Here is a 21270-nt window from a genome sequence, read left to right on the forward strand (position 1 = left end):
CCGGTGAAGGAGGGGCGATGATAGCGGCACGCCTTCGGCTCGCTTTAGTGCTTGTAGTCGTCGCTAGGTGGACTACGGATCTGGATGTAATTTGTATTATTTCTATTGTTCGTTGTACTACCTGATCGAAGATGAATAGATCGAAAGTTTATCCCGCAAAAAAAACTATTTTCAAGTTGTGTTCAATTATATTTGAATTATGAAACCGGAAGTGAAGTTTAGTTGAAGTATATGTTGAAAATCGGTCATATTTTAATTATGAAGTGCTATATTCACACGACAAAGCAGGGTATTTTTTCTTTCAAAACAACATTTTTGGGTTTAAGTTTGGGGCAACAATTAGAAACCACCCCAATATCTAAGACTTTTTGAAATCTCAGTTTTGAGATGGCTTTTCTGGATTGAAGTTTTTAGTTGTTCTTTTTTGACGGGTGTTTTTAGATGTTCTTCGCTAGGGTTATCATAGGACTCCCCACCCCCTCTCCGCTTCCTCGCCCCGACTCCCACCTGTCGTCCCAATCTCTCACCCCTACGCCGGGGACCCCCTTCTCTCGCCGCCCCGCCGCCCCGCGAGTTCCTTCGCCGCTTTCGCTGCCGCCCCGCCGGTCGTCTAACGCCGCCTCGTCACCGTCGCGAACCTCCACCCCTGCTCCGTCTCCGACCTCCACGCCTGCTCCGTCCCCGACATCGACACCGTATCCCGCCTCACCCATCTGCCACCTCAACCGCCGGGAGCGCCTCCCTTGCCGTCCTCCACTGCCCCTCCGCTACCTCATCCGCCAATAGCGAGAAGGTGAAGCTCACCTCTGCCACCCAACCCCGGCTCCCTGCTATGTATTTTTTTTCTTTTTTTTTCTTCTCTGTGTGAATTTCTATGTTTGCATACGAAATAGACCACCCTTTTTTTTATATTGCGGAAATCGATGGACATCTGTTATTGTCTGCATATGCAGCATTGTGTACGTATGGGGAATCTGGTTGTGCAAATGTTTGAAAATTCGTTTCATGCTTTATCAAGTTTGCCATTATTATCTTCAAAGATGAAACATCGATATGTTTCTATTCGTTTAGATGATGATTTGGCAAGAAAATGACAACAACCAATTGCGAGAGGAGCCGGCTTAGTTGCTGTTACGTGTGCTTACATGCTTACGAAGAGCCAGGGAACACACCTCGAGGATAAGAATTGGCCGTATGGTTGATAATGATATAGCTAGGGAGTCAATTTTGAGATATATCATTCTACTGGCAAAAATGCTCATACCAGCTTAGAATGACAAGGGCTCCTTTTTTCTGTTTGTGTACTTTCTTAAGAGAGAGACAATTGTTGAATGATAGCATACATACTTCTATCAAGGAACAAACAAGCAGCAATGTTTTTCCTAGTAGTTGGTCACAACCATAGATTGATAGCATGTTTCTGTCTTAAGAGTATCAGGGATTGAAGGCGCAAATACCATGGAATGTGGATAGCCATGTCCATGTGTCGTACCTGTTTTTCTGCTAATCTCTTCAAAAGTTTGTTTTCTGTAAGCAAGTGCACCTAAAACCTTTTCGTTCTGATATGCATGAAGTACCAAAGCAGTTAGTTTGGTCTACAGTACCTCATCTTCATTGCAATTGGAAGGCAAGGCTCAAGCCTTCTTAGAAGTGAAAGCCAAGCAAATGCATATATTACTTCTCAGTTCTCACTTGCTTGATTTAATTTGGAATACAAGACATTGCTGTTATCCTGTACTTACCTTTCTCTCTCCTAATTTAGGACCTGTTCGTTGGGTACTGCCATCGATGGAGAGCAGTGAACCACTCCAGGTAAAGCTAAGCGTCAGTTTTTGTTGTTTCTGCAAGTACTGCTGATACGGATTGGTGTATTGTTCTTCACGAATCGGTAGGATAACTAGTCTATCCTATCTGAGAACAAGCACCACACAATATCGTCTTTGGGAGACAAACTCAAATCTACCAAACTCTTAATTGACATTCTCTCGCATTGCATACTTAACAATTTCGCTTTACTTATGTATCCAATATATGTATCAAAACTATTTTCGTGACACTTAGATTTGTTAAGTATTTATATGTGTAACCCTTGCGGATACACGGGTTGATGGCAGTTTCACATCACTTATCTGTCATTAGTCAGAATCTGAATGCTCTCATTTTTCTCGAGAAAAATGTGTTATGTTTCTCTTTATATTCATACAATAAGATGTGTTTCTGTTATTCATTGATGTACTTTGATGCATTTCTCAGGATATAATGTGTGAGTTCCGTGCTGGTAAGATGTCTCTTGAGGGAACACGGGTGGTCCCAGACACACGCAAGGGGCTTGTTCGTATTGGAAAGGTATGCATGCTCTCATTTCTATGTGTCTCTAGTACAATTTATATATTGTCAGCACAGTTTCCAAGGAATATACATACTCTAATATTTATCGGTTATTCAAATGTAATTATATGTCCACTTCTTTTGTAGGGTGAAGAAGGCTTGATTCATTTTCAGTGGCTTGACCGTGGACAAAACATAGTTGAAGATGTATCCTCTTGTGAGCATGCAGTTTTAGACATCTCTTACTAAATTTAATTTATAAATGCTAAATTTGGTCGTTTGATATATAATCGATTGAAAGTTTAATTTGCAGAAATTATGTGTTTATATGTTTGTACTCCCAAGGTCCTTGATGGACTCATGTTTAAACTTGGAAGTGTCTCTATTTTGTCCCGCTTTACATTCTATTCTATTATATGTTTGTCTTCTGTCTATCCTTGATTCCATTTCTCCCAGGATCAAATTGTCTTCCCTGATGAGGCTGTCTTTGAGAAGGTATATATATGAAATATATATATTATTCAAGTTTGATATGCTCTCCAAGATTACTTTTGCGAAATATGGAACTTCAGTGATCAACATTGGCTCATGTCATTAGGTAACAGAATCTTCTGGAAGGGTGTACATCTTGAAGTTCAGGCATGATAGCAGGAAATTCTTCCTATGGATGCAGGTCGGTTAGATGTAAAGAACTCTGTTGTGAAAACCATTACCCTTCCCACTCTCTAACAGCTGATTTCCATTGTGCTCGTTATTATGCAGGAGACAAATGCTGATGGGGACTCGCAAATATGCCGCCAAGTTAATGCCTACATAAATCGGCCCTTGGGTATGCTTTGATCATTTGGTTCCTAACTCTCAACTGTGATCATGTCTTAAGGTGTACTGTTGTGCAGATGGCGATGCAATTTCTATTGAGGCAGAAATGTCACACGAGGATACAGCTGATGATGACATCTCTTCCAGGTATGTGAAATGAAATGCTAGATCTGATGCTGTCTGAGCACATGTATTTTCTTCAGCCTTTGCAATGCAATGGGCAGCCAAGTCAACTTTGAGACGGTTCCGTATTTAGGCTCGTTTTGTGGTTGTTATTTTTGCTCTGAAAAAGTTTTGAAAATCTACTACTATATTCAGTAAATCAGATTGAACTTAGATAAATTCTGTTATTCAGTTACTGTCTCCTTGCATTTCATTCCATTTGATAAATTCTGCAACACAGTACTATTATTTGTCTGCAACTTGACTAAGAGGGGGAAAAACTAGCCTAAAAGCGTTTGAACCAAATGAGATTACCAGAATCCACCGCAATACCAAATGTTGTATTAATCTTGATTTTCAGATGGAAATCATATCACCAGATGGATGTATGGCCAAACTAAACTAAGTATATTTGTTCACATACAAGATATTGCCACCTACACCTGTATGCTTTACAGTTGCATGGTCTACTAAGCACAAGTACCGACTTTTGGGTGCTGTTGCCAAATTGCTAACACTATGCCCTTGCTGTTCCCTTCTTTCTTCCGTGTATATTTCAGAGCTGGGAATTTAGTTGATCAGAGCATGACCGCTGATATGGCTGGTGAAGTGACTTCTGCCGCTGGACCTGTACGACTGGCTGACCTTCAGAGAATATTGAGTTCTATACAACCATCTGGTATGAGCTAAAAATCATGTCCTTTTTCTGTATGTTCACTTGTTCGACTTGCTTCTGAAATGCTTACGTCAATTCTCTTGGCAATTTCAGATGCTACGGCAGATCCTGATGCTGGTAAGTGGCATTCTGAATCAATGTGCTTTTGTCTATGGCCTGCTTTCTGTTTCATTATGTTGGCTTGCTGGTGACAGGATTGAGACTAGGAGACATCTTGAAGCCCGATTTGATATTGCCACTAATTGAAACTTTGCCCATCGAACAGTTGGCATCACATCTTCCAGAGGTTTGTATTGGTTATCCTTGCTTTCAGTTCAACTGAACCCTTTACTCATTCTGGTAACTGCTCGATTCCAGGGTTCTTGGACTGCCGGTGATATTCTTGAGCTGCTGCAAAGTCCTCCTTTGCGACAGCAACTGGATGCTTTTACTCATGTTAGTTACAGTTACCCCCTCTTTCCTCTTTCTGCTGCACATCTATGTGTCTGATGGTGTTTCAAGAGTCACTCTGATAATGATGTTTGCTTGTTTTGCAGGTGCTGCAGACTGGCCAAATAGATCTTGCTCAATTTGGAGTGGACCCTAGCAAGTGTAACCTTTTATGTTCCTTTAGCCTACAACCTAACTTTTAATTTATATGCCCTTAAATGGTCTTGACAAAGTTACACGTGCATGTATTATGAGCTTTGCAAATGCTTGTACCACCATTTTCTCTTGCTCATCCTATATATAAGTTACAGTGGGGAGTGGGGAAAATGTATTGATGGTGAGGAAGTTCTTATATCTGTTTTTACCATGGTGTCCCCATAAAAATCATATAAAAGATAGTTTGGGCATGAGATGACTATGGTACATACTTTTAGTTAGAAAGACTTTATATCGTTTCCTTTTTTTTCTACTCTCCTGTGCTCCCACTTGTTGGATGACAAGTATATGATGGTTGAAGTGTACTAGAGAGGTGATAGGGTTTCGGTTGTGCCGTTGTGATTGGCCTTGTGCTTTTTAAGGGCATGTTTGCTTTGCACGCACACTTTGCCGACTGTTAGGCACACAAAATTTGGTACTCCCTCTGCAAAGAAATATAAGAGCATTTAGATCACTAAAATAGTGACCTAAACGCTCTTATAAATATAAGAGCATTTAGATCACTAAAATAGTGATCTAAACGCTCTTATATTTCTTTACAGAGGGAGTAAGTGTTCAGTCGTAGCCACAGTTATAGCATGCACACTTTCTTAGCATCTTACCCCATTTGTCATAAGACTCATATCTAGCCAACTTTTGCCACAACTGTGACTACTAATTTGGCGACCTCAACAGCTCAACTATGACTTGCCACTTGTGGCACAAAAGTATGGTAGAGTGTGGAAGGCAACCAAACCTTTGTCTCCATGCTTTTAGGCCATCTTTCTTTTTACCATATGATCTGACTGTTAAAAGTAGCCCATCGATGTAGCGCTTTGGTTGGAGACTTCTTCACATGGCTCTTAACATTTAGCAATGCAAAGTGCATGATGAGTTAATTACAAACCTGTGTAGCATAGTTACTCTTTTGGGTACATCTCAGTAGCTTTATTCCTCCGGATTTCTGAAAAAGCATTAGAACAGTTTTATCTTATTCCATGTGGATGTCTGTCATCTAGGAGTTGCTGTCTATGGTTTTAGCTTTACTGTGGAAATGACCATTGCAAAGAATATGAGTTTTATTTCACTGGCAGATGCCAACCATGAACCATCCATGCTTTTAGGCCATCTTTCTTTTTACCATATGATCTGACTGTTAAAAGTAGCCCATCGATGTAGCGCTTTGGTTGGAGACTTCTTCACATGGCTCTTAACATTTAGCAATGCAAAGTGCATGATGAGTTAATTACAAACCTGTGTAGCATAGTTACTCTTTTGGGTACATCTCAGTAGCTTTATTCCTCCGGATTTCTGAAAAAGCATTAGAACAGTTTTATCTTATTCCATGTGGATGTCTGTCATCTAGGAGTTGCTGTCTATGGTTTTAGCTTTACTGTGGAAATGACCATTGCAAAGAATATGAGTTTTATTTCACTGGCAGATGCCAACCATGAACCATCCATGATGCTAGTATCTGAACCTTTAAAGTGGTTCTGTGCAAGTTTTGAAATTGGAGTTAGATATCCCATGTCTGAGATGCTTAATCTAGTTAGTGTTGGGGGATCATTATTGGTACTCCCTCTGTAAACGTTTATAAGACGTTTTAGGTCTAAAGTAGTCTTATAAAAGTTTACAGAGGAAGTACTGCTTAGGATATCAACCAAAGTTGCTTCTTTGAAAACTAATTCTTTTGTTGTTGTGTTTCTGACAGATAAGTTCACAGTTGCCTCATTCCTGGAGGCATTGGAAGACTCCGTGGCAAAAGCTTCTACAGATGGAGGCAATGATTCAAAGGCCAAGAAAGATGGTGGAAATGATCCCATGGACGAGGGTTGATTGCACAGCGCACCTAGGGGTGTAGCCTTTATCTGAGTTGCTCATGCCGTCATGCGCGGTGGAACTTGTCATGTTAGCAAATCTGATGGCACACAAAGCAAAGGACGTTTTATTTTGTCACCCCCTCAAAATCTAGATGCTATTTTGCTGTGAATTTTTAGATACTATCAGTCGCTTCCATATGTCCCAGTTGATTCCATGTCGTGACTCGAGTATTCTGATGAAAAATGCTTCCATAGGTTCCAGTTGGTACAATTGCGTGACATGGATATATTTTGAAAATTGCTTCTGAAGTTCTAGCTGGCGCTGTTGCGTGACATGAATATATATTCGTATCATTTATATTCTGAGCTGTGCCTGTGCACCTTTTAGTCGGCCTTTGTCTCCGTCGAACGAATACCAAGATAACACAGTAGTGTGGTCTGCAACATGTCCCTTTTCGCCTTAATTGTAGTTTCTTTTGGCTCATGGTCGTGTAAGTGGCTTGTTATCCTGCACGTCAAGTCAATATCCGCATACGAACTTGAATGAAAACTAGAGGTTGGGGGCGCGCCTCTTTGGCGTACCTGCCTAGCTTGCTAAGTTGTGAACGTGCTTTTGTGGTATAGAAAATCACAGGCAACGTATAGATCGGCGAGAAAACGATTAACCACAAGAATTATACTTTTTGAATTTCATCTAACTCTGATCAGGGGCATTTAGATGATTTGGTTTATGAACAACAATTAATCACGAGCATGGCCATCTGCAGTAACTTGTTGACAATCACATAAGTATCTTACAAAAATATTTCTGAAGATAATAGTGTCAATATCAAGTGTTACCTATTGCTAATTGATTGAAGTGAAAATTACATGAGAATTTGATAAACCAAATGTCACGCTCGGCCACAGGGTACTTCTAAGAGCATCTCCAGCCGTTGGCGGGCGAGCCGACGGTATAATTGGCTCTGGGGCGGTAGGGTACCCAGCCGTCGCCCCCAGGCGCCGATATCGACCCATTTTTGGCGCAAATGTGCCCGCCATTTGGCCCACTTTCGGCGAAAAATGGCCTGATATCGACGCGAATCGGCCATATTCGCCGTGGTTCGGCGTGAATTCAACATGGTAATTTTTTTATCACATAGTTCATCACAGAAAATCAATAGAAATCAAATAGTTCAATACAAATTATATAGTTCAACAAGTAAAAACTCATATTTCATCACACGTGGAGCTAGGCGTTGCCCTTGAGCCTCCATAGATGCTCCACCAGATCGTGCTGCAGTTGTTGATGCACCTATGGGTCTCGGATCTCTTGACGCATACTGAGGTAGGCAGTCCAGGTTGCCGGTAGCTGGTGATCAACTTGGGCAAGAGGACCCTGCCTGTAGTATGATTCAGTGTCAAACACTGGTTCTTCCTGCTCGCTCTCAATGATCATATTGTGCAAGATGACACAGCAAGTCATGATCTCCCACATTTGATCTTTCGACGAGGTCTGAGCTAGGTACCAGACAACAGCAAATCGAGATTGGAGCACACCAAATGCCCGCTCGACATCCTTCCTGCAAGCCTCCTGAACCTTCGCAAAGTGGGACTTCTTGCCTCCTCGCACAACGTTTGAGATTGTCTTCACAAATGTAGACCATCTCGGATAGATGCCATCAGCTAGGTAGTACCCCTTGTTGTACTGCCGCCCATTGACCTCGAAGTTCACCGGAGGAGAATGACCTTCAACAAGCTTGGCAAAGACAGGGGAGCACTGCAGCACGTTGATGTCGTTGTGAGTTCCTGGCATACCAAAGAAGGAGTGCCAAATCCAGAGGTCATGTGTGGCCACCGCCTCAAGTACCACACCGCAACCGCCTTTGGCGCCTTTGTACATCCCCTGTCAAGCAAATGGGCAGTTCTTCCATTTCCAATGCATGCAGTCGATGCTTTCCAAGCATCCCAGGAAATCCTCTTGCTGCATTCCGTGCTAGGATCCAAGCAGTGTCTTCCGCATTGGGTGTTCGCAAGTATTGCGGTCCAAACACTGCCACCACTGGCCTGCAGAACTTGTAGAAACACTCAATGGTCGTGGACTCGGCCATGCGCCCATAGTCATCGAGTGAATCACCGGGAGCTCCGTATGCAAGCATCCTCATAGCTGTCGTGCACTTCTGGACTGAGGTGAATCCAAGTTTGCCGGTGCAATCCTTCTTGCACTTGAAGTAGTTGCCGAACACCCGGATGGAATTCACAATCCTGAGGAAAAGCTTTCGGCTCATCCAATAACGGCGCTGAAATACTTTGTCGTCGTGCAATGGAGCGTCGGCGAAGTAGTCGGAGTAGAGCATGCAATAGCCTTCCAGACGATGCCGGTTCTTTGCTTTCAGCCGCCCCGGCGCCGAGCCACCTCGCCGCGGCTTTTCATTGCTCGCGAGTAGGCCGGCGAGGACCATGAGGTGTTCCTCGTCCTGGACGTCGGCATCGACTTCCTCCTGCAGCAGCGCCGCAAGCGCCTCCTCGTCATCCGAGTCCATCGCCGAGCAAACAAACCGCCGAACACCTGGCGGGCGTGGTGGGCACACCCACCGGTATACCGCCCTGCGCGGCCGGAGCGCCGGAAAACTCGCCCGGACGATGGTGGAGAGGCTGCCGCGACGAAACCTTCTCTCTTTTCCGGCAGGGAATGGCCTATCTAGCGGTGCGAGGCGGTGGGCGACGCCGGGATCAGCAGGGTGGTGGCCGAGCGCGCGGGGGTGGGAGGCGAACCTGGACGATTGGCTTGACTTTTCGCATGACAGTGTGGCCTAGGCGTGTTTTCCCCTTGCGCTGGAGCCCCCGAGTGCCCCCAGTGCGCTGGGTTCGGCCTGCGATTGCCGGGTCCAAAAACGGATCGAGCCGGCGGATTTCGTCGTCTTGGGGCGCGAGTGGGTTTTTTTTTTTTGACGTCGGCGCGTAAAAAGGCGCCTGGGACCTGTTGGGCGCGGCTGGAGATGCTCTAAAGAACATCAATGCTACCCTGCAAAGGAAATGAAGAATCACTTCAGACGAAGACATATAGTATGGGCAGCATCATTTATAAACGAAGTAGCACAGTTTTGAAAGATAATTAACACAGGACAAAGTGCGTTCACAGTTGCTAGCTGCGAGCAACTGAAGTAGAGAGCCAACCTACAAGTGTGGTCAAACTGCGGACGACCAACCAGAACCAGAACGGCAGTCGCAGCAGTGTCGTACGTCTCGGCATTCTTTCTGAAGAGGAGCTCCTCCCAGGTGCAATGGCCAGACATCACAAGTTCAGAGGCAAGCTGCACGCACCATCTTCAGCCAATTTTATTCTCTGCAAATATTTGGAGAACCATAACGAGCAGATCAAGAAATCTACGCGCGCCTTTCCGGTGAGCCTGACCCGCTACCCGCGCCCGTCAAGAGACCCGGAGGTAGGTCTCGAGGCGGATGTCGTCGGACACCTCGAAGATGATCCACAGCGGCCCCCGAATGCGGCACGCCTCCCGCAGCATCCCACGCCCGTCGTCTGCGCGTGCGTTTGTTCATCCCCAATTCTAAAGGGAATTTTCCGGAGCAATAGTGAGAGGTTGGAGAGTGGTAAAAATGCGGGTAAAAAGGAGATCTTGGAGAGAGCTGATCTGGTGGAGGGTGCCCTGAAGGCCTTCGATGGCGCGACGGCTGAAGCCATCGGCGGCGGCGGTGAGCGCGCGGAGGGTGTGGTCCGCTTTCCATGGGCTCCCACCAGCTTCTTATCCTCCCATCTGCTCCGCCATCAGCTCTGCACTCGGCGCTGCTCCTACGTCGGCTCTGTGCCATTGCCAGCGCTCGCATAAGCGTGGAGATGAAAACGAGGTGATGGTGGGAACGAATGGCTGCCTTCGTGGGTAAGGAAGAAGAGGCCCTACGTTGCTTTACCTGGGGGAGGCGTAATCATAGGACGGTCCGCGTTTCCTTCTCCCTATATCGGTAAACAGTACCTAGCCAGTAGCCAGCATCTTCTGCCCACGTGGCTATCTCGAGAGGTCGCCTAGACATTCGCTCTTGGAGAGTGTAATGGCTCTGTAAAACATTTGGATTTATTTTACAAACACAAAGTCTAGTGTTTGATTTTGAAGCGTGTGTGCTGGTTTCAATCAACAAAAGCCTAGGACGTGTTAGGCTGCCCTCATCGGTTTAGGATGCATTACATATAAATCTCAGATTGACCTGGCCGAGCAAAAACAGACTATAAACCATCATCTGCGCATAATTTAATTACCCGCATATAGGTTAGCTGCATGAGGAAACTAATTTTGATCTACCGTTTGGTTGGCGGCATCACATTAAACGCACATATAACTCGTTGTTTGGTTACAACCTGCATAAGGTGTTGTCATCACTTCTCACTAGTGGTGACTTTACCACACACGATCTGAACAGTTTCACTCCTAGCTACGAAACAAATTACGCTTCATCCTAACTACTATCAAATGGCAATACACATTATTAAGAGCCATATGGCTGAATAGGGGAAAGTTCATCGTCGATGCTAACTAGATGCAAGTCCATCTTCCTCTTCTGCTGCTGCTGGTAGTTCTTCTTCTTCCTCTTCCTCTTCCTCTTCTGCTGCTGCTGGTAGTTCTTCCTCTTCCTCTTCCTCTTCTGCTGCTGCATAAGCATTCACATGGCCTCTGTGTCGCTGCAGTTGGTGCTCTTTTCATTTGAAGCATCCATGGGGCCTCTGTGTTGTTGCAGTTGTAGATGTAGTTTAGATTGGCGATCCTCTCCTGCTCCCGCATAAGCATTGGAGCATAACTGATGACAGGTCTCTCACCACGACGAACAACTCTCTTGTGCATGAACATGAGTCATGCCTGAATCACGGCTATCAGAGCTGCTGCTTGAACTACCAGCCTCACTCGTGGGTCCATAACCTAGTCGACATCGAGGGTCCATTGAGCAATGGGGAAATCGATCCTAACAACCGACCTAACATAGGGGAGAGGGGGTGTTGCTTACCGGCATCGGAGACGAGGACGGCGAAGGGGGGTGGCTAAGTCAAGGACGACCCGACGATGGCCAATAGGAAGAGGAGCACCAGCTCCTGTTGCCGGATAGTACTGTTGCCGCGTTCGCCGCCGCCATCGGTGGCTCACGCAGATCTGAGTCGCCGCCGCCGGTGGTGAGTCTAGAGAAAGTGGTTGTCCCGGAGGTAGTGGTGACCGAGTAATTGAGGGATGAGGCTAGATTTGACGCTGTGTCGCCGCGCCAGATTTTCATCTCCCGTCATCCCCACTCATTTTCGGGATTGCTCCTGCGCGTGCGAGCTTGCGCCGCACTGAACTTGGCTCGCTGGAAACTGCCAATTCGAGGGTTTTCGGCGAGCCAGGCTCTGGGTTGCTTTAAGTTTCGTGCCGATGCGAGCCAGCCCACCCCGTATGCAACCAAACACACTTTTCTTGGCCCAAATTGGCCTAGTTGGGCCTAATGCGGGCAACCAAACATGTCCCTAGTGTATATGCATATATCTACTATAAAGCGGAGTCAGTACTTGTTTTGTTTGTATCGTTAGCCAACCCATCAATACGACCAAGCCTACTTTCTAGCCGATGGCATCTATCCATCATGGTCAACATTTTTGAAGATAATTTCTAAGCCCGGGAGCAGAAAACATAAGCTTTTTGGGTTGATGGCATCTATTCCTCTTGCTCCTCCCCCGGCTCCGGCGAGTACGGAGGCAGAACGACTGCGGTGCGGGCGCTGCGCCTCGCCCGGTCCTCCTCCTAAATCTGGAACCGACACTTTGGCGTTAGCATAACATACATTGTCTTCTTTTGTCGGGCCATGGCGAAGCCAAGCGGCGAGGGAAGAGTGAGGGAGAGAGGTGGATGGACTCGGACTGGCGGCGCAGAGAGGAAGGAAATGGATGTGGATAGGGTTGGTCCGTCTTAAAATAGCCGGACTTTGGCCCTCGGGTGGTGCCACGCGACGTTCACACCTCACCGAATGAGACGCCCGTCCGACCGTCGGGTTTTCAAGTGTTTCCTGTGGGACCCCAACGTCATTCAGACACGGCGGACACGCCCAGATCGCCCCAAATTTGGACTGGATATGCGGGGTGCCGGTTAACCCGATGTTTGACGTCCGTTTGAGGCGTATGTCTGGGTCATATTTTTTTGACCGGTCAGTGACCGGGCCGTCCGTTCGGATGTTTGAGGAGTTTGAAGCGCCCGGCTGTAGATGCTCTCAGTGTTCAAAATGACGGATGCATCCTCGCAAAAAATAGAAGCCTTGGAAAATGGAGCTCTCCAGCGAACAGTGAACGTTTTCAGGTTGTTCGTTTGGAACCTAGCGCTCTCCCCTCCCTAGCGCTCTCCCCTCCCTAGCGCTCTTCCTCCCAAGCGCCGGCGGTGTTGGGGATCGTTGCAGAAATTTAAAATTTTCTACGCATCACCAAGACCATCTATGGAGTTTACTAGCAACGAGAGGGAAGGAGTGCATCTACATACCCTTGTAGATCGCGAGCGGAAGCGTTCAAGTGAACGGGGTTGATGGAGTCGTACTCGTCGTGATCCAAATCACCGATGACCGAGCACCGAACGGACGATACCTCTGCGTTCAACACACGTACGGAGCAACGACGTCTCCTCCTTCTTGATCCAGCAAGGGGGAAGGAGAGGTTGATGGAGATCCAGCAGCACGACGGCGTGGTGGTGGAAGTGGCGGGGATCCCGGCAGGGCTTCGCCAAGCGCAAGCGGGAGGGAGAGGTGTCACGGGAGGGAGAGGGAGGCGCCAGGGGCTGTGGTGCGGCTGCCCCCCTTTATATAGGCCCCCTGGGGGGGCGGCCCTGGGGATCCCATCTACATGGGGGGGCGGCGGCCAAAGGGGGTGGCTTGCCCCCCAAGCCAAGTGGGCCCCCCCACCCCCAGGGTTTCCAACCCTAGGCGCAGGGGAGGCCCAAGGGGGGCGCACCAGCCCACCAGTGGCTGGTTCCCCTCCCCACTTCAGCCCATGGGGCCCTCCGGAATAGGTGGCCCCACCCGGTGGACCCCCGGGACCCTTCCGGTGGTCCCGGTACAATACCGATAACCCCCGAAACTTTCCCGGTGGCCGAAACTGGACTTCCTATATATAATTCTTCACCTCTGGACCATTCCGGAACTCCTCGTGACGTCCGGGATCTCATCCGGGACTCCGAACAACTTTCGGGTTACCGCATACTAATATCTCTACAACCCTAGCGTCACCGAACCTTAAGTGTGTAGACCCTACGGGTTCGGGAGACACGCAGACATGACCGAGACGACTCTCCGGTCAATAACCAACAGCGGGATCTGGATACCCATGTTGGCTCCCACATGTTCCACGATGATCTCATCGGATGAACCACGATGTCGAGGATTCAATCAATCCCGTATACAATTCCCTTTGTCAATCGGTACGTTACTTGCCCGAGATTCGATCGTCGGTATCCCAATACCTCGTTCAATCTCATTACCGGCAAGTCACTTTACTCGTACCATAATGCATGATCCCGTGACCAACCACTTGGTCACTTTCAGCTCATTATGATGATGCATTACTGAGTGGGCCCAGAGATACCTCTCCGTCAAACGGAGTGACAAATCCCAGTCTCGATTCGTGCCAACCCAACAGACACTTTCGGAGATACCCGTAGTGTACCTTTATAGCCACCCAGTTACGTTGTGACATTTGGCACACCCAAAGCACTCCTACGGTATCCGGGAGTTGCACAATCTCATGGTCTAAGGAAATGATACTTGACAATTGGAAAAGCTCTAGCAAACTAACTACACGATCTTTGTGCTATGCTTAGGATTGGGTCTTGTCCATCACATCATTCTCCTAATGATGTGATCCCGTTATCAATGACATCCAATGTCCATAGTCAGGAAACCATGACTATCTGTTGATCAACGAGCTAGTCAACTAGAGGCTTACTAGGGACACGTTGTGGTCTATGTATTCACACATGTATTACGATTTCCGGATAACACAATTATAGCATGAACAATAGACAATTATCATGAACAAGGAAATATAATAATAACCATTTTATTATTGCCTCTAGGGCATATTTCCAACAGTCTCCCACTTGCACTAGAGTCAATAATCTAGTTACATTGTGATGAATCGAACACCCATAGAGTTCTGGTGTTGATCATGTTTTGCTCTAGGGAGAGGTTTAGTCAACGGATCTGCTACATTCAGGTCCGTATGTACTTTACAAATATCTATGTCTCCATTTTGAACACTTTCACGAATGGAGTTGAAGCGACGCTTGATATGCCTGGTCTTCCTGTGAAACCTGGGCTCCTTGGCAAGGGCAATAGCTCCAGTGTTGTCACAGAAGAGAGTCATCGGGCCCGACGCATTGGGAATCACCCCTAGGTCAGTAATGAACTCCTTCATCCAGATTGCTTCTTGCGCTGCCTCTGAGGCCGCCATGTACTCCGCTTCACAAGTAGATCCCGCCACGACGCTTTGCTTGCAACTGCACCAGCTTACTGCCCCTCCATTCAAAATATACACGTATCCGGTTTGTGACTTCGAGTCATCCAGATCTGTGTCGAAGCTAGCGTCGACGTAACCCTTTACGATGAGCTCTTCGTCACCTCCATATACGAGAAACATATCCTTAGTCCTTTTCAGGTACTTCAGGATATTCTTGACCGTTGTCCAGTGTTCCATGCCGGGATTACTTTGGTACCTTCCTACCAAACTTACGGCAAGGTTTACATCAGGTCTGGTACATAGCATGGCATACACAATAGACCCTATGGCTGAGGCATAGGGGATGACACTCATCTTTTCTCTATCTTCTGCCGTGGTCGGGCATTGAGCCGTGCTCAATTGCACACCTTGCAATACAGGCAAGAACCCCTTCTTGGACTGATCCATATTGAACTTATTCAATATCTTGTCAAGGTACGTACTCTGTGAAAGACCAATGAGGCGTCTTGATCTATCTCTATAGATCTTGATGCCTAATATATAAGCAGCTTCTCCAAGGTCCTTCATTGAAAAACACTTATTCAAATAGGCCTTTATACTTTCCAAGAATTCTATATCATTTCCTATCAATAGTATGTCATCCACATATAATAAGAGAAATGCTACAGAGCTCCCACTCACTTTCTTGTAAACACAGGCTTCTCCATAAGTCTGTGTAAACCCAAACGCTTTGATCATCTCATCAAATCGAATGTTCCAACTCCGAGATGCTTGCACCAGCCCATAGATGGAGCGCTGGAGCTTGCATACCTTGTTAGCATTCTTAGGATCGACAAAACCTTCCGGCTGCATCATATATAATTCTTCCTTAAGAAAGCCGTTAAGGAATGCCGTTTTGACGTCCATTTGCCATATCTCATAATCATAGAATGCGGCAATTGCTAACATGATTCGGACGGACTTCAGCTTCGCTACGGGTGAGAAAGTCTCATCGTAGTCAACCCCTTGAACTTGTCGATAACCCTTAGCGACAAGTCGAGCCTTATAGATGGTCACGTTACCATCTGCGTCTGTCTTCTTCTTAAAGATCCATTTATTTTCTATGGCTCGCCGATCATCGGGCAAGTCAGTCAAAGTCCATACTTCGTTTTCATACATGGATCCTATCTCGGATTTCATGGCTTCTAGCCATTTGTCGGAATCTGGGCCCGCCATTGCTTCTTCATAGTTTGAAGGTTCACCGTTGTCTAACAACATGATTTCCAGGACAGGGTTGCCGTACCACTCTGGCGTGGAACGTGTCCTTGTGGACCTACGAAGTTCAGTAGGAGCTTGATCCGAAGTACCTTGATCATCATCATTAACTTCCTCTCTAGTCGGTGCATGCACCACAGGAACATTTTCCTGAGCTGCGCTACTTTCCGGTTCAAGAGGTAGTACTTCATCAAGTTCCACTTTCCTCCCACTTACTTCCTTCGAGAGAAACTCTTTCTCCGGAAAGGACCCGTTCTTGGCAACAAAGATTTTGCCTTCGGATCTGAGGTAGAAGGTATACCCAATGGTTTCCTTAGGGTATCCTATGAAGGCGCATTTTTTCGACTTGGGTTCGAGCTTTTCAGGTTGAAGTTTCTTGACATAAGCATCGCATCCCCAAACTTTTAGAAATGACAGCTTAGGTTTCTTCCCAAACCATAATTCATACGGTGTCGTCTCAACGGATTTCGATGGAGCCCTATTTAAAGTGAATGCGGCAGTCTCTAAAGCATAGCCCCAAAACAAGAGCGGTAGATCGGTAAGAGACATCATAGATCGCACCATATCCAATAGAGTGCGATTACGACGTTCGAACACACCATTTCGCTGAGGTGTTCCAGGCGGCGTGAGTTGTGAAACTATTTCACATGTCCTTAAGTGTGTGCCAAATTCGTGAATCAAATATTCTCCTCCACGATCAGATCGTAAGAACTTTATTTTCCTGTCACGTTGATTCTCAACCTCACTCTGAAATTCCTTGAACTTTTCAAAGGTTTCAGACTTGTGTTTCATTAGGTAGACATACCCATATCTACTCAAGTCATCAGTGACCACTTCCCTTGCAATAAAAGCACTCAGTCTCAGGCTTGGGTCCATTCCTTGACTTCTTCCCAGTAACTGGTTTACCGGGCGCGGCAACTCCCTTGCCGTCCTTCTTGAAGTTCTTCTTACCCTTGCCCTTCTTGAACTTAGTGGTTTTATTCACCATCAACACTTGATGTTCCTTTTTGATCTCCACCTCTGCTGATTTCAGCATTGAATATACCTCAGGAATGGTCTTTTCCATCCCCTGCATATTGAAGTTCATCACAAAGCTCTTGTAGCTCGGTGGAAGCGACTGAAGGATTCTGTCAATGACCGCGTCATCCGGGAGATTAACTCCCAGCTGAGTCAAGCGGTTGTGCAACCCAGACATTTTGAGTATGTGCTCACTGACAGAACTGTTTTCCTCCATCTTACAACTGAAGAACTTGTCGGAGACTTCATATCTCTCGACCCGGGCATGAGCTTGGAAAACCATTTTCAGCTCTTCGAACATCTCATATGCTCTGTGTTGCTCAAAACGCTTTTGGAGACCCGATTCTAAGCTGTAAAGCATGCCACACTGAACGAGGGAGTAATCATCAGCACGTGACTGCCAAGCGTTCATAACGTCTTGGTTCTCTGGGATGGGTGCTTCACCTAGCGGTGCTTCTAGGACATAATCTTTCTTGGCAGCTATGAGGATGATCCTTAGGTTCCGGACCCAGTCCGTATAGTTGCTGCCATCATCTTTCAGCTTGGTTTTCTCTAGGAACGCGTTGAAGTTGAGGGCAACGTGGGCCATTTGATCTACAAGACATATTGTAAAGATTTTTAGACTAAGTTCATGATAATTAAGTTCATCTAATCAAATTATTCAATGAACTCCCACTTAGATAGACATCCCTCTAGTCATCTAAGTGAAACATGATCCGAGTTAACTAGGCCGTGTCCGATCATCACGTGAGACGGACTAGTCAACATCGGTGAACATCTTCATGTTGATCGTATCTTCTATACGACTCATGCTCGACCTTTCGGTCTTCCGTGTTCCGAGGCCATGTCTGTACATGCTAGGCTCGTCAAGTCAACCTAAGTGTATTGCGTGTGTTCCGAGGCCATGTCTGTACATGCTAGGCTCGTCAACACCCGTTGTATGCGAACGTTAGAATCTACCACACCCGATCATCACGTGGTGCTTCGAAACAACGAACCTTCGCAATGGTGCACAGTTAGGGGGAACACTTTCTTGAAATTATTATAAGGGATCATCTTACTTACTGCCGTCGTTCTAAGCAAATAAGATGTAAAACATGATAAACATCACATGCAATCAAATAGTGACATGATATGGCCAATATCATTTTGCTCCTTTGATCTCCATCTTCGGGGCGCCATGATCATCTTCGTCACCGGCATGACACCATGATCTCCATATCATGATGTCCATCATCGTGTCTTCATGAAGTTGTCACGCCAACGATTACTTGTACTTCTATGTCTAACGTGTTTAGCAATAAAGTAAAGTAATTTACATGGCGTTATTCAATGACACGCAGGTCATACAAAAATAAAGACAACTCCTATGGCTCCTGCCGGTTGTCATACTCATCGACATGCAAGTCGTGATTCCTATTACAAGAACATGATCAATCTCATACATCACATATATCTCATTCATCACATCCTTTTGGCCATATCACATCACAAGGCATATGCTGCAAAAACAAGTTAGACGTCCTCTAATTGTTGTTGCAAGTTTTTACGTGGCTTCTATAGGTTTCTAGCAAGAACGTTTCTTACCTACGTAAAACCACAATGTGATATGCCAATTTCTATTTACCCTTCATAAGGACCCTTTTCATCGAATCCGTTCCGACTAAAGTGGGAGAGACAGACACCCGCTAGCCACCTTATGCAACTAGTGCATGTCAGTCGGTGGAACCTGTCTCACGTAAGCGTACGTGTAAGGTCGCTCCGGGCCGCTTCATCCCACAATGCCGCCGAAACAAGATAAGACTAGTAGTGGCAAGAAAATTGACAACATCTACGCCCACAACAAGTTTGTGTTCTACTCGTGCATAGAAACTACGCATAGGCCTGGCTCATGATGCCACTGTTGGGGATCGTTGCAGAAATTTAAAATTTTCTACGCATCACCAAGATCCATCTATGGAGTTTACTAGCAACAAGAGGGAAGGAGTGCATCTACATACCCTTGTAGATCGCGAGCGGAAGCGTTCAAATGAACGGGGTTGATGGAGTCGTACTCGTCGTGATTCAAATCACCGATGACCGAGCGCCGAACGGACGGCACCTCCGCGTTCAACACACGTACGGAGCAGCGACGTCTCCTCCTTCTTGATCCAGCAAGGGGGAAGGAGAGGTTGATGGAGATCCAGCAGCACGACGGCGTGGTGGTGGAAGTGGCGGGGATCCCGGCAGGGCTTCGCCAAGCGCAAGCGGGAGGGAGAGGTGTCACGGGAGGGAGAGGGATGCGCCAGGGGCTGTGGTGCGGCTGCCCCCCCCTTTATATAGGCCCCCTGGGGGGGCGCCGGCCCTGGGGATCCCATCTACATGGGGGGGCGGCGGCCAAAGGGGGTGGCTTGCCCCCCAAGCCAAGTGGGGCGCCCCCCCACCCCCAGGGTTTCCAACCCTAGGCGCAGGGGAGGCCCAAGGGGGGCGCACCAGCCCACCAGTGGCTGGTTCCCCTCCCCACTTCAGCCCATGGGGCCCTCCGGGATAGGTGGCCCCACCCGGTGGACCCCCGGGACCCTTCCGGTGGTCCCGGTACAATACCGATAACCCCCGAAACTTTCCCGGTGGCCGAAACTGGACTTCCTATATATAATTCTTCACCTCTGGACCATTCCGGAACTCCTCGTGACGTCCGGGATCTCATCCGGGACTCCGAACAACTTTCGGGTTACCGCATACTAATATCTCTACAACCCTAGCGTCACCGAACCTTAAGTGTGTAGACCCTACGGGTTCGGGAGACACGCAGACATGACCGAGACGACTCTCCGGTCAATAACCAACAGCAGGATCTGGATACCCATGTTGCCTCCCACATGTTCCACGATGATCTCATCGGATGAACCACGATGTCGAGGATTCAATCAATCCCGTATACAATTCCCTTTGTCAATCGGTACGTTACTTGCCCGAGATTCGATCGTCGGTATCCCAATACCTCGTTCAATCTCGTTACCGGCAAGTCACTTTACTCGTACCGTAATGCATGATCCCGTGACCAACCACTTGGTCACTTTCAGCTCATTATGATGATGCATTACCGAGTGGGCCCAGAGATACCTCTCCGTCAAACGGAGTGACAAATCCCAGTCTCGATTCATGCCAACCCAACAGACACTTTCGGGACCCGTAGTGTACCTTTATAGCCACCCAGTTACGTTGTGACGTTTGGCACACCCAAAGCACTCCTACGGTATCCGGGAGTTGCACAATCTCATGGTCTAAGGAAATGATACTTGACAATTGGAAAAGCTCTAGCAAACTAACTACACGATCTTTGTGCTATGCTTAGGATTGGGTTTTGTCCATCACATCATTCTCCTAATGATGTGATCCCGTTATCAATGACATCCAATGTCCATAGTCAGGAAACCATGACTATCTGTTGATCAACGAGCTAGTCAACTAGAGGCTTACTAGGGACACGTTGTGGTCTATGTATTCACACATGTATTACGATTTCCGGATAACACAATTATAGCATGAACAATATAAAATTATCATGAACAAGGAAATATAATAATAACCATTTTATTATTGCCTCTAGGGCATATTTCCAACAGGCGGCCACTCCGGCCCCGGCGGACACCTCCCCTCGCCGGTCACCACTCCGGTGCCGGCGCCGACCCCCACCCCTCCCGCCGGCTGCCACCCCGGCGCCGGCGCCCCTCCCCCTGATCTAGGGATGGCCTCGCGTGTCTCCCTCTCTGGCTCGTCCGCTTCCGCGTCCCCTTCGCCGCCTCCGCGCCCACCGCTACGCTCGGTCCTCGACGTCCCGGATGTGCTGGGCACTGCGTTTGAGCCCATCACGCATGGTGGTGTTAGAAATATGCCCTAGAGGCAATAATAAATTGGTTATTATTATATTTCCTTGTTCATGATAATCGTTTATTATCCATGCTAAAATTGTATCGATAGGAAACTCAGATACATGTGTGGATACATAGACAACACCATGTCCCTAGTAAGCCTCTAGTTGAGTAGCTCGTTGATCAATAGATGGTTACGATTTCCTGACCATGGACATTGGATGTCGTTGATAACGGGATCACATCATTAGGAGAATGATGTGATGGACA

At 47.0% G+C, this 21270-nt stretch overlaps 1 protein-coding gene and 1 long non-coding RNA gene across 2 annotated transcripts; one reads left to right on the top strand and one right to left on the bottom strand.

Moving 5' to 3' along the window:
• The first annotated feature begins 426 nt into the window (after positions 1-426).
• On the top strand, positions 427-6787 carry LOC109733789 (26S proteasome regulatory subunit RPN13). The gene is made up of 14 exons (XM_020293000.4): positions 427-793; positions 1763-1812; positions 2254-2346; positions 2476-2535; positions 2785-2823; positions 2927-3001; positions 3091-3157; positions 3225-3294; positions 3870-3988; positions 4079-4102; positions 4180-4271; positions 4343-4420; positions 4522-4576; positions 6321-6787. Exons 2-14 carry the CDS (start codon positions 1789-1791, stop codon positions 6443-6445), a joined length of 921 nt encoding a protein of 306 aa, XP_020148589.1. The 5' UTR covers positions 427-793; positions 1763-1788; the 3' UTR covers positions 6446-6787.
• A 383-nt stretch (positions 6788-7170) lies between these two features.
• LOC141022172 (uncharacterized) lies at positions 7171-10326 on the bottom strand. Its single transcript, XR_012183305.1, has 2 exons — positions 9586-10326; positions 7171-9433 (listed from the first exon to the last, which is right to left on the bottom strand). It is a non-coding gene; the product is annotated as an uncharacterized lncRNA (long non-coding RNA).
• Between the last annotated feature and the right edge of the window lie 10944 nt (positions 10327-21270).

The sequence above is a fragment of the Aegilops tauschii genome, chromosome 1 (genome assembly GCF_002575655.3).
Source record: "Aegilops tauschii subsp. strangulata cultivar AL8/78 chromosome 1, Aet v6.0, whole genome shotgun sequence".
In the NCBI taxonomy this organism is placed as follows: Eukaryota; Viridiplantae; Streptophyta; class Magnoliopsida; order Poales; family Poaceae; genus Aegilops; species Aegilops tauschii.